At 49.5% G+C, this 12,481-nt stretch overlaps 5 protein-coding genes across 5 annotated transcripts; 3 read left to right on the top strand and 2 right to left on the bottom strand.

Moving 5' to 3' along the window:
- Window positions 1-208: 208 nt before the first annotated feature.
- F5B22DRAFT_627135 (inosine triphosphate pyrophosphatase-like protein) lies at window positions 209-2,536 on the bottom strand. Its single transcript, XM_047976304.1, has 2 exons — window positions 2,119-2,536; window positions 209-1,865 (listed from the first exon to the last, which is right to left on the bottom strand). The coding sequence occupies exon 2, from the start codon at window positions 1,793-1,795 to the stop codon at window positions 902-904; it is 894 nt and encodes a 297-aa protein (XP_047825856.1). The 5' UTR covers window positions 1,796-1,865; window positions 2,119-2,536; the 3' UTR covers window positions 209-901.
- Window positions 2,537-3,002: 466 nt separating this feature from the next.
- F5B22DRAFT_515722 (helix-loop-helix DNA-binding domain-containing protein) lies at window positions 3,003-4,008 on the top strand. Its single transcript, XM_047972582.1, has 4 exons — window positions 3,003-3,280; window positions 3,386-3,584; window positions 3,663-3,704; window positions 3,895-4,008. The coding sequence occupies exons 1-4, from the start codon at window positions 3,169-3,171 to the stop codon at window positions 3,899-3,901; spliced, it is 360 nt and encodes a 119-aa protein (XP_047825855.1). The 5' UTR covers window positions 3,003-3,168; the 3' UTR covers window positions 3,902-4,008.
- A 52-nt stretch (window positions 4,009-4,060) lies between these two features.
- On the bottom strand, window positions 4,061-5,965 carry F5B22DRAFT_515716 (threonyl-tRNA synthetase). The gene has a single exon (XM_047972581.1). The coding sequence runs from the start codon at window positions 5,719-5,721 to the stop codon at window positions 4,195-4,197; it is 1,527 nt and encodes a 508-aa protein (XP_047825854.1). The 5' UTR covers window positions 5,722-5,965; the 3' UTR covers window positions 4,061-4,194.
- An 18-nt stretch (window positions 5,966-5,983) lies between these two features.
- On the top strand, window positions 5,984-8,926 carry F5B22DRAFT_627129 (uncharacterized protein). The gene has a single exon (XM_047976303.1). The coding sequence runs from the start codon at window positions 6,718-6,720 to the stop codon at window positions 8,434-8,436; it is 1,719 nt and encodes a 572-aa protein (XP_047825853.1). The 5' UTR covers window positions 5,984-6,717; the 3' UTR covers window positions 8,437-8,926.
- A 2,873-nt stretch (window positions 8,927-11,799) lies between these two features.
- Window positions 11,800-12,456, top strand: F5B22DRAFT_515693 (uncharacterized protein). The gene is made up of 2 exons (XM_047972580.1): window positions 11,800-12,335; window positions 12,419-12,456. The coding sequence occupies exon 1, from the start codon at window positions 11,954-11,956 to the stop codon at window positions 12,296-12,298; it is 345 nt and encodes a 114-aa protein (XP_047825852.1). The 5' UTR covers window positions 11,800-11,953; the 3' UTR covers window positions 12,299-12,335; window positions 12,419-12,456.
- Window positions 12,457-12,481: the final 25 nt, after the last annotated feature.

The following is a 12,481-nucleotide window of genomic DNA, read 5'->3' as shown; positions in this document are numbered from 1 at the left end:
GGCACGCTTTCTTTGTTTAACGCTCACTCGGTCACTCTTTTGGCGTGCACGCCCCATTTGTCCTTTTTTTCAGGTTTTGTTTAAACGCGCCCCGCCCCCCCCCCCCCCCCCCCCCCCCAAATGGTCTTCAAAGTTGGCTTAGCACCTCCCATTCTCTATGAAGACTCTTAGTTATTTGTTAGGTAGACCATGATTTGACGCCTTCGAAGGTGGGTTTTCCTGGTCCTCTTGTTGATGCCCACAAGGCCACAACTTCTTTAACCCCAACTAGGAGTCAGTCACCAGAATCTCCGACATGTCGAGATGGCGTACTACAAGGTGGGCGCACCATTATCGCGAACGGGTCAATTCGTCGAGTTCGCTTGAACCGTGGCCCGAAGCTCAGATGTCGATGCCGCCAAAAGACCGAAGACACGCCTGGATCCTACCGTGGCGTAGAGAAGCCAGCAAGCAATTCCACGAACTATGTAGATGGCGAAGGAACAAGGAAGCTTGCTCACCAAAGCCATTCGTCTTCCCGTCGAAACAGTAACACAGGTAGTGCTCTAATCAGAGCGCTTAACTGAACATCCGAGGACCGCACATCCCCAGTGGCCAAGTCTCAGCATGGAGGCGCGCCAATTGAAGATCTAACCAACATCACAAAGTACGGAGAAGCAAGAGCTGAACCCGACTGACTATGCTAGCATTGACCTGAACATTATCCATATCTTGCTTCCATGTACGTTCTATGTCTAGGTAGTATAGCTTGCTTACTTGCTTGCTTACTTATTATCATATGTAGAAACCAATATATACCAGTGCCAGAATCCGTATTAATCATGACCAAGCATGTTTTCTTTTTACAATCATCAACTCGGGAGAGTCCTTCTTAGATTAGATGCGCAGCAACTTCAATCGCTTATTCACTCTCCTCCCCTTCGCTCTCCTCGTCTTGCTTGAAGACGACCTTCTCGCAGAGTTGCAGGCACTGTCTGACCGGCAGACCCACGACATTATCCACGCTTCCCTCAATCTTCTCCACAAGCATCATGCCCCCTATGCCTTGCACAGCATACCCACCAGCCTTGTCGACGCCCTCGCGCGTCCTCACGTAGGCGTCGATGACATTGTCGGGCAGTCCGTCGCTCGCCTTGGCGAATGTCACCTTTGTCTCCTCGATGTGGCTCGACATGGCGTAGCCGGGAAAGCTGGCGTCGGCCTTGGGGGCCACGCAGCACACGGCGGTTAATACACGATGGGTCCGCGTGTCCCGGAGATGGCGCAGCATGCGCTTGTGGGCCTGTTCGGAAGGCGGCTTCTCCAGGATCGCGCCCTCTCGGGTGACGATGACTGTGTCGGCTGCTATGACGAGATCGGGGTCCTTGACTGTGTTCTGTCCGGCTTCAGAACCGATTCTCTCGGCTGCCTCGTTGGCCTGCTCGGACTGCTTTATAGCTGCGTGGTAGACGTCCAGGGCTTTCTGCTGGGCTGTCGAGGAGACGTATTCGAAGGCACCCATTTGGTCCTTGGGGAGGTTCTCGGGTTGTGTCGAGGGTATGACTTCGAGGTTGGGAAGTCCGATCTGGGCGAGAAGGGCTCGGCGTCTTGGGGAGGCAGAGGCCAGGATGACGCGGTGTGTCTGCATGTACTTTAGGATGGGCAGCTCGAGAGGCGCCAATGGTGGAGGACGCCGTCCTTGCTGAGGTTGTTGGGGTTGGCGGATGGGTAGACCATGTTCTTTGGCAGATGGTGCGTAGGCGGGAGGTGGATCGGCAGGGACGTCGTTTGAAGAAAGGGGTTGTGATTTCTCCATGATGGAATAATGCTTTTCTTAGCTATCTACCTAGGCAGGGAGAATAGATTGCTGATAATGTCTTGACAACCTTGATGGCGAGTATTCAATGATTAGCCAATTGTGTTCCTGATTATGTCCAGATTTGAGCTGGCAAGAATGGGATCAAGAGCGAGAGCGAGAGAGGTTCTGTAGATGCAAAGGAGAAGGGGAAAGTCAAGGTTGTAAAGGTGAAGGTGGAAGAGATAGGGATAATGATGATGGGAATTGGGAATTGAAGGTGGGGAACCGAGAGGTCGGTCAGGTCGGCAGTAGGGGTAACACCGTAACAGTAGGGGGAATACCTCCGTTAAGCTTAATTGATTTGAATTGACTTGCAGGAGCTCTGCCGAGATAGGTATCCAACATAATACCTATCCTGATTTGCTAGGTGCTACTAGACTACACAGTAAGTACAATGTTGGAATCGTCGTCAGCTTTTTTCGACATGTTAGGTATTTCTAATGTCAGTGTATTATGTATATATATAGATCTCTACCTATCTGTAGCTTTGGTCCCGCGGGTCGCTATATCTAATCCTATCGTGGAAGACCTTTCAAGTCTGTTTCTTTATTGCATTGGAATACCGATGTACCTACCACTTAGAAATAGATAAATACATATATGTCGTGTAGTTGGATCGAGGCAACCTATTATAGGTATTTAACATCTTCTTGTAAGCATACTTACGTCAGGAATAGTACCTACCTAGGTAGATAGAGCAGGGCCGGAGCGCACCGCCACAATCGACCACTCGCAGCTTTCACTCTAGCCTACTACCGTAACCTATTTTGACGTCAATGTGGCTTGGCAATACTGTGGGTAAAGAAAGACCCTTAGCGCTGGTAGATAGGTAGTGCTTTGCTTGGCGGATCGACTTGTAGGTAGTAGGTAGTGGAGCAATTATCACATGCATCGTCGCAACTTGCTTCAGATGGTCACTTCTGCTTGCTTTCAACAAGTTTGACGGCACGTATCCCATGAAGCCGCCATATGGATCCAACTGCCCGGAGTCCAGCTGAGGTTGGAGCAAGAGTCGCCAGCGAACGTCAAACCACGTAATGCCGCAGCACACTCATCGCCATCCTTTCTTCGTTCCTTTTGTTGCTATATGCCATCACCACGTCCCATAATACGTGACTTGACTTATACTACGGCTTCTCTGTCTCTGTCGCAGTAGGAAACCAGGGGGAATAATTACTATCGCGCACAATCGTTTATTCATATGGCACGCCTCTTCTCGACGGACAGAGACAGAATAATCCAGGCTTCTTTCGCTTTCAGTTATATGTACAGCCCCCCCGCTACCACCACCGCTACCATCGAAACAGACAGACAGACAGACAGACAGACTCATGGCAGATAATGAATCGCGATCCCCGCAAGATGGGGACAGTCAGGATCTCGGGCCCGACGAGAAGCCGCGCCTGACTGAAGAAGAGAAGAAGCAGAATCACATCGCATCAGGTATATATATTTCTCCCTATCTACCTGTTTCCCCAGACACTTGATTGCCTTGTGTATGCATGCATATATATGTACAACATACACGACTAATCACCCCCACTGCAGAACAAAAACGTCGAGAGGCAATTAGGGCCGGCTTCGACCGTCTGTGTGAGCTTGTGCCGGGCCTAGAAGGCCAGGGCCGTTCCGAGGGGCACGTGCTTAAGGCCACGGTCAACTATATCCGGAAGGAGCTGGTTGAGCGCCGTGAACTCGTACGTGCTCTGGACGCCCGCGGCGAACATGTCCCCCAGGAAATGAAAGAGTATGTTCTGTTCCTTGGTGAAGTTACACTTTCGATGAATAAGAGTCTGGTAACTGACATGTCATTTGCAAATTCTAGCCCAATTCTCATCTTGGAAAGATTGGAGGAACGGGATCGACAGTATGTGTTGCGCTCCCTTATCCTTTATGAATATCGTCTCTGTTTGCATCGCGAGAGCTGTGTGGCATCGTGTCATTCATTCCTGATACTCGCTGCATCTGTCGAGATTTTACCAGAGAGGTTAGGAATATATTTTAACGTTCTCCTTATAGGAGATCTGCGAATGAAGCTTCTAACGGAACATCGGAAGGGATTGAAGACGATAGTTCAGAAAGGGCTTGAAAGCTAGAATAACAATGCAGGAGATGTATAATACTTGGGTCTACAAACCGACCTCCCACGAAAGAACCTTTGGCATGCCTTTGGGAGATTTGCGGCTGGAGAACGAGTTGGGCTGATACGCGGGATAGCTAATGCCATTGTCTAGGTCGACTCTCGACGAGGATGTCATTCGAGTATGATCAAGTATGCATTTCGAGCGATCGGGCATATCACTCTTCACTATGAGGAAAGCTTGGAGGGATAGCTACTTATGTTATACACAGGTAATTTACAGATAAGCGTCTATTTTCGCTTGGAGTATTTCCAATAAGTTGGATGGTTGCATTTCTACCCGTTCCCCGTACGGCCGCCCCTCGGTATCATCTCCCAAACGCGATAGGTCACATGTAATGGATCCACTAGACAGCTGTCGTGGCCCAACCGTGAGGAAGACGCTGTAACCCTTGGCCTTGGCATGGTGGCTTTTGACGCCCACGGGTAGAGGCCTATCGTCGATGTCTACCACGAAATTGGCAGCTTGGCTCACCGGCTCGTCCGGCGAATCTGATTCGTGCCTACCTAGGAGAATGTCCCGGACTTTGTTGGCATGCTCTACGACGAGCGGGGCGTCGTTGACAGTCATGATTATAACCTGCCGAGGATTCAGCCAGAGGGGCCAGTTCCCGTTATAATGTTCGATTAACAGAGCCATTAAGCGCTCTACAGAGCCTAGGACAGCTCGATGGATAAGAACTGGCGTGACGAGGCCGAGTTTCTTCAGCTCTTCCTGATCCGTCGTGGTTTCTCCGCGCGTCTCAAACTCAGGTGCCGGGGCTACGTAGCCTAGTTCGAATCGCTTGGGTAGTTGAAAGTCCAGCTGGATAGTGGCTGTTTGGTGTTCTTTGCCATCCGAGTCCCGCAAGATGATGTCTATTTTGGGACCATAAAAGGCACCATCGCCTTCGTTGATCATCCACTCCTGACCGGACGCCTCTAGTGCTCTCTTCAATGCGGCCTCAGCGCGCCCCCATTCGCTTCTGGTCCCTATGTAGTGATCTTTAGGCCGCGTGGACAGAGTCAATCGGTAAGGCCCAAGCTTGAATGTAGAATACACGACGCGCACGAAATCCAACGTCTTCCGTATCTCGTCTTCGATCTGCGACGGCCTGCAGAAGATGTGTCCGTCGTCTTGGTGGAAGCGCCGTACTCGAGTCAGTCCACTCAGAGCACCTGATATCTCGTTGCGATGGAGGGGCGAGAAATCGGCGTATCGGACGGGGAGATCTCGGTAGCCGTGGCGCTTCGATGCGAAAATCAGGCAGTGGCCGGGGCAATTCATAGGCTTGAGGCCGTATTCATCTTCTTCGCTGGCCTCGGCCGTGTCGTTCCGCGACGGCGACGTGCTCGTTACAGTGAACATGTCGTCGCTGTAGTTTTCCAGATGCCCTGACTTTTTCCACAGCGCCTTCTTGTAGATGGTGGGGGTGATGACCTCGTCGAAGCCATAGCGGGTGTATTGTCGGCGCAAAAACTCGACCAAGCGATTGAATATTCTGGCGCCATTGGGGAGAAGAATGGGCGAGCCTGGGCTGTAGATGGACGTCGTAAATAGTTCTTGCTGTACGGCGAGCTGTCTGTGGTCTGCGGGCGGGATTGGTGGATCCTCAGTGGTGGTCGCATGTGCATGCGAAGCGCAGCTCCGTCGTAGGTGCCATTGTGAGGACACACACGGGATATATGTAGGATTTCGTATGCGTGATAGTTGACTCAGCGTGCGGGAGGATACGTAGGTCCTCAATGCCCTTGTGCAGAGCATGTTGCCGGTCGATCATGGTACAGTCGGTCGGCTTCATACCGGAGCTAAAATACAATTGCTACAGAAGAATCCGGGCCGTTGACGAAATATCCATCTATCAGTAATACCGTTATACCTCGTTTAATCCTTATCTTGTGCCCCTTATCGTCAACGAATTCGAGCGGGACACGCCACGCCGCGCCGTGACCGGAAACCCATGTGACTAGGTTACTAGGTCACGAGACCCGTAACACATATCGCGGCCCATCCCACCCCCCATCCATCCATCTCCATATTGTCAGGTCTCCAATCCTTCAGATAGAGACAACATCGTCAACGTCATCCCGCCCGTCAGCCAGAGTGGCATGCCACCATTCCAAACACTGCTTAGGTTCTGGATATTGCTCCATCCCCACCGAATCCCCCATTGTGCCCTCCATAGGTACTCCTATTCACTGCATGTTGAATCGAGCCAACCATCAACCAATAGCTCAGAATACCCATCCGAATACCTATCACGTAGCTAATTCTCGAGGCTACCATTTCAGGCGCCAACTTCTGCTGTTTGCCTATTTACTGCATAAGATTGCCGAATAGACATCCCTGCATGCAAGTAATACTTCTAATGCGTGACTCACTCGCCTGCATTTAGCTTCGACGCGAACCCAAACGAAGCTTCTCAACCCGACTTAGTTGCCGCCTACTTAGCGCTTGACCGACCCCAGTCCCTACACCCCGGAATCCCTAGCTGTACATGTAGACGCTCGCTTCACCATTCTTCTTGGCACGCAAATGCATATATAAACGTCGCGAACCCCCGAGTTCATTTATTGTCGCGCTCTTTGTTTGACGCGACGCGACTCGTCACCCCAACAACCCGCGTCCGCACTGCCTGATTAAGGCGAGTCTCAGAAGCCATAAATTGCCGACCCAGTTCGAACCGACCCGTCACAGCAAACCGTTGCGTTACCGACATGAGTTCACGAACATAGTCCGCAACCAATTTGAACACCAACAATGGCGCGCACTAGACGATCAAATATCCCAGTCGAGGGCTCTTGGCGTATGGTGGAAGGCGAAAACGACAGCTTCGACACCTCCATCGTTCAGGACGCACACGATGAGAACTGGGTCATGTCGAGCGGGCAATCCCAATACACATCATCCTCACAAGACCTAGCATCTCAAGAAAGCATTCGCGACTTCGCCGACAGAGCCGACGAAGATCAGATCATCCTGCGAGCGCCCTTCCAGCCTTCCCTAGCATCCACGCGGCATGCTTCATTAGATAAGGAGCGGACCCCGATTCCGGAGTTCTTCATGCCTACTCCCGTAGTCAACACTAGCCCTCGACGCCCCAGCACTCGCTCGTCAAGAACCATCAACCCTGAGTCAACTGAGACATCACAAGTTCGTCGGCGAGTATTCCGGCAGGGATCAGCCGATGAGGCTCTTCAGGGTTCCATCAAGCCGCCATTCGACGACCACATGCGGAAGCGTTCGACGCAGCAGCCTGGTGTCCCTCAACGATCCACGAACTTGACTTCAGGGGTTCTCTTAGATTGCTTTGGTTGGATTTTCTCCGTCATCGGAATCGCTCTACGATTTGCGAAGTGGCCTATCGCCTTGTTCCTGGCTCTCTATATGGTGCTCGGGATTGCCCTAGTAACGAGGAATGTCGTCACTGATTCCGTCACTGCATCGTTGCAGCCTATCTGCAGGATACCGGGTGTTTCGTTTCTCGATATCCCATTCTGCACAAATGGTCCTTCCCCCCCAGGTTCGAAGGGCAAAGCACAGCCTGTCGCGTTCGACGAACTTATGAATGTGCAATCGCAATTCGAGAAAGTACTCGAGGACTCGACACAAGGCGTCTCGTTGCCTATGGATATGAAGCGCGCCGAGGCGTCAGTGCGTGATCTGCGCACGCTAGTCAAATATAGCGATTTGCCCTCGCGCGAAGAACTAGTCTATGAGTTCGACGGTTATATAGATTCTGTGCGCAACATTATCAACGATCTACAATCGTTCAACACCCATGTCGGCGGTGCTGTCGACAGCGTCATCAACATCAACCGCTGGACATCTCGGTACATCGACTCCATCGCCGTAAACCGAGAAGCACAGAGCCAGTTGATCTCGTGGAACATTATCGAATGGTTATTTGCGCCCTTTCAACCCCCTGTATTTCACGAGCGCATAATACTGGAGAAATACATCGAACATACGTCTTTCGTCTCGGATAAGATTCAAGGTCTTATTCTCGAGGCACAAGCTACGCTTCGCCTGCTCTCGAAGGCGGATGATCATCTGCAACGTATCGATGAATTCATCGTGCGAAACGGGAATGCAGCTAAGGAAAAGCGTAGCGATGCACTCTGGGATCTATGGACTTACATCGGCGCGAATAATCGCCAACTCAATAAATTGAGCGCTCAACTGTCGTTGCTGAAACAAGTCGATGCGCAGCGCACTGCGGCTGTCACGCAGCTCATGGGCCTTGTGCATGACCTAGGCGATATTCAGACTAAATTGAGTGATTTAAGGGATCGTGTCGCGGCCCCGGAGTTGCTGGCTGATACTACGTCTATTCCGCTCAGTGTGCATATTGAGACCATCGATGCTGGAGTCCAGAGGCTTGAGGCGGCGAGAGTACGTATCCGTACAGAAGAGAATGAACGGTTGCAGCAGGCGCTTGCTAGGGGGAAGGGGGAGATTCCTATGATTGAATCCTGAGAGGGTAATAGTTGGGACTGGATCGGGGTTGATATGATAGGGTTTGCTTGGATTGCTGTGTGCATGCGACGGCGCTTGGAGTTCAGGTTGACCCTGGGTTGGATATGAGCTTTCGCGGCGTCGATGATTGCATTTTGGAGGACTGGGTTTGAGTATAGATACCACTAATATATACTTTTCATTCAAATGAGGGTGTTACATGTGACTTTTATGAGTAAGGATATATCGTATCATGCGCTTCGAAGATGGTATTAGGTAAACAAGTATGTACATAGGTTGGGAGGTAGTGAAATGTGACTACGACTTCGTTGGTTGTCATATATTAGGTAGGTGAGATAATTGGGTTAAATACACTCACGCTCCCCCAATATAAGTACCTATAACTCGCCATACATATGCCCTGAAGTGTACTGTAGACAGGTAGGCACTTAGATAGCTTGGTATGAAAAGCGCGTTGTCTCTGGACCTTGAATGGATTGTGTAAGTATCACTTCGTGTGTATTTTCACACAGCTATGAGGAAAAAGCAGTTAGGGCATATTACCGCTGTTACTATTTGGAGTCATATTGTAACTCGCATGGGCTCCGTGTATATGGCTTGTAGTAGGGGGACTCAAAATTTGTCCTACGCAGACTAGAATAGCAGGGGATTGTCTATGTAGGGTTAGAAGGAGTCTCATATAGGATCATGTGCTAGGTTTGTAAAACAAGGATAGCTAGGTCTAGGGGAGATGTGTCGGACTGTTGGTGTGACGAGCGCGAAGATATAGTTATAGTCATCTTTGTGTTTTGCGTGATGGGCAGGTGACACTTCTTGAACTACGGTGCATGTGTATAACTCAAAGTTCTTCGCCTGATACATCGTGTAGCCATTCTGTGGCAAGGTCGTGCCAATGGTTACTTACCTAGGTATTATCGGGTTGACCTAGCTCGCTAGCATCGGTGTGAACAGGTGACCATGGAACACGAAAGATATTCGTAGGCTTAAATGCTAGCCAGAGCACAGGAACTCAGGTGGTATGAAAGCGAGACGAGCATCTCCGTTCTATAATTCGGATGAATGTCTTAATGTAATTGTAAATTTAAATAAAGTTGTATTCGAGGTAATAAGACCTCTAAGTTCACCGAAGTTCTCTCAGCGAGTTCAGCCATTCTTCACGCGATGCTATTTGACGAATTATATAAAGTGACCTTCGCAAGTCCAAGACAGACAATCACAAGCGCTCATCGCTGTTCTCTATCTCTCTATTCCCCTAAGCGTTCACAGACCTGCGAGAAAGTTCTTTTTTTTTCAGCAACAACAGGAATAACAACCAGCCCACGATAAAAGTTAGAACACACCCGCATATACATCCATACATAGCATCCCAGAACTGATAGGCTGATCTAATTATCGGACAGGAAGAACATCGACATCATTATGTGCCGCTGGATCAGAGTCCGCTGCGGATTATTCCATTGCTTGATTCGGGACCGACTCCTCTCTCCCTGTCAGGACGCCATACACCAGATTTACGAGCCTGGTTCGTCGGTGGAGGCGGGCTACGACTTCTGTCGTCGCTGTCCTCCACCTCATGTGCCTGATCCGCCATCGACTTCTTGATGACATGATGTTAGTTGTTACTGGTATTATTCTTTGAGGACGATAGCTGATAATTGGGAGAAAGTCGAAGTTATAAGAGATGGAGGGCGGGTGGATAATAATAATGGGACGGGCGTTGATGAGTTCAAGATGAGATACATAGCGCATATGGGTCCCCTAGTGATGAATTATCAATAAAACTACAGATGCCGATGCTATCGTGGGTTCGGTCTCTCGCCCGGTATGTGCACTTCACGGATTAAAAACGGCAACTTTGCACTACATCTAACTGACGTGCTTTCGGAATTTGTGTTTCCTAGCGGACGCCATGGGAGCCTGAGCCACCACCCATCTAGATCCTGTTCAAAAATATATGGTCCGAACCCGTGAAGGAAGATTACTAGGATGCATATAGACATGGGAATAAACTGAGCGGATCATGAGTATATCATGCTATTATTCGAGCGATCAAGATATAGATGAAGATTATTCAGTCCTGATTGGGTTTGCTTTGCGCTATGGGCCAGCTATAGGTTCTGGTATTGTCCTCATTGTTATACATAAGTTTAAGTCCTCTGAATGGTCTCACCCTTCTTAGAGCCGTTAGTTCTCCGGTTTGGTCGTGTTGGAATGTGGTATGTCACACCTTGGCTACTGCGCTAGTATATAGCTTTCATAGCTCATTCGAGTTCATATCAAGTGAGTACTTACACATCAAAACCAAACCTAAAGAGGACTAAATACATTAGGTTCCATCAAGGTCATGTGTGGCCTCGAAAATAGACGTCGTCAATCTTCTGATGGCAGTTACTACAATGACATTTTGCCGCCGGCCAAACAAGAAACGGAAACGCCTTACATTTACAGCTGTACTATAAAATGGCTAATGATAAGTGAATATCAAGCGTATGGAGAAATCGGGTAGGCTGTTCGATTTAGTCTAGTCAAAACTAGTGGGATGTTATGATGGTAGTTGGTGAAGAAATGCTTACTGTTTGTTAATCCTACATTGGAGATCTCAGAACCGCTTGGTAATACTTGTCGCAGCATGCTTGAGGAAACTTACTGGAGTTCCAAGAACGGGAAAAGCTCAGAAAAGCTTTGTTAGCTGAACTTGGCCGCATAAAATAATTAGGCTCGATCAAGGTGTTATCGCGGAGAAGACGGGACAGTGGTGCGGCTGAGTGTCATTGCTACCAGCTCATGTACCCCACAATAGACTATTTCGCTCGATAATTGTAGAACTGGCATTGTGCTGTCTATCGTACTTTGAAGCGGTGAGGTTTCACGTGGAAAACTCGTCACTTGGCATGCAGAATCAAGGCCTCGAACGTCCAAGCGAGTAGTACTTGAAGCAGACTTAAACCACATTGAGCGATGGCATCTGCAATTACCAGTAACTAAGCTATCTGCGATTTGACAATGGCCTTCCTAAATAAGACAGGGCTTGCTGAGCCTAGATGCGGCTGAATCGTCGGGGTTTACACTTCAACAGTGAGCCTGATTAAGAACCTCCGACCTCGTACCATGGTTTTCGAGTCATAGGAGGCCACGAATGAGGCAACTGCCGGAGCAACACTACGATTCGCCAAATAGCTCAGAAAACCCGGTCTCAAACTCACAATGAGGTGTCAGGTCTTTGACGATAGTGTCATTGGCGCAGTCCGGTCTCCGGAGCACCATTGTCGTCTTAGCTGGCATGCAGCCACCTATCTAGTGCACAAATCCTTCGCGAGAAGCACTCGGCACGCTTCCCGTGAACGAATAGCTCGTTATAGTTACAGTTAGGGTAAAAGTTGTTATCGTGGCGTACAGAACAGGAGTATAAAGTAGCCGTCCAATCCCTTGGTGGTGGACATATGCCCAGCAAATTGCCACGGACTAGTATCACTACTCACGATCCATCACAAATAGCTTCCCCAAAACCAAAGACAATATGAAGTTCATTGTCGTTCTCGCCGCCCTCGCTGCTACCACCTCTGCTTACCGGTGCAAGTTTGACCGCTTCTCTGGCAGCTCGGGCGGTACCTTCTACTGCGGCGCGTTCGAGGAGAACCACAAGAAGGGTGACCAGACTGAGAAAGATGGGTGTTCAAAGGTTCACACCAATTCTTGCTACAAGCGACACCACGGCACCACCGGCGACGCCAACTGCAGGCTTGTCATCTACTATGGTAATGACAGGTGTGTAAGCGACAGGCAGTTGACATTGAACTGCGCCGATAACTTGGCGAGTGCTCAAATCTATGAGAACCACAGCTACAAGGTCTACTGTGACTAAGCAGATAAGTCTTTAGAAGGCGTGGAATTTCACTGATGTGCGTTTTCTAATACCTTGTCTTTCTTTTATCTTGTTTCCCCCCTCCCACCTGCTCTGATATTAGTTGCTGACACCGAATAGCTTCACCGTATTCGGACTTGATAGTTATGGTGGAGTAAAGGGAGACTGTTATTGGATCTGGAG

Source organism: Xylaria bambusicola, assembly GCF_022495145.1.
Source record: "Xylaria bambusicola strain CBS 139988 unplaced genomic scaffold F5B22scaffold_70, whole genome shotgun sequence".
NCBI classification, from domain to species: Eukaryota; Fungi; Ascomycota; class Sordariomycetes; order Xylariales; family Xylariaceae; genus Xylaria; species Xylaria bambusicola.
This window is presented reverse-complemented; position numbering and strand designations above follow the sequence as displayed.

Excerpts from the sequence above, each read along its gene's own strand:
- F5B22DRAFT_515716 (XM_047972581.1), bottom strand. The coding sequence starts at position 5,721 with ATGCTCTGCACAAGGGCATTGAGGACCTACGTATCCTCCCGCACGCTG.
- F5B22DRAFT_627135 (XM_047976304.1), bottom strand. The coding sequence starts at position 1,795 with ATGGAGAAATCACAACCCCTTTCTTCAAACGACGTCCCTGCCGATCCA.
- F5B22DRAFT_515693 (XM_047972580.1), top strand. The coding sequence starts at position 11,954 with ATGAAGTTCATTGTCGTTCTCGCCGCCCTCGCTGCTACCACCTCTGCT.
- F5B22DRAFT_515722 (XM_047972582.1), top strand. The coding sequence starts at position 3,169 with ATGGCAGATAATGAATCGCGATCCCCGCAAGATGGGGACAGTCAGGAT. Across the intron at positions 3,281-3,385 it reads GCAGAATCACATCGCATCAG|AACAAAAACGTCGAGAGGCA; the intron begins GTATATATATTT and ends CCCCCACTGCAG. Across the intron at positions 3,585-3,662 it reads GTCCCCCAGGAAATGAAAGA|CCCAATTCTCATCTTGGAAA; the intron begins GTATGTTCTGTT and ends TGCAAATTCTAG.
- F5B22DRAFT_627129 (XM_047976303.1), top strand. The coding sequence starts at position 6,718 with ATGGCGCGCACTAGACGATCAAATATCCCAGTCGAGGGCTCTTGGCGT.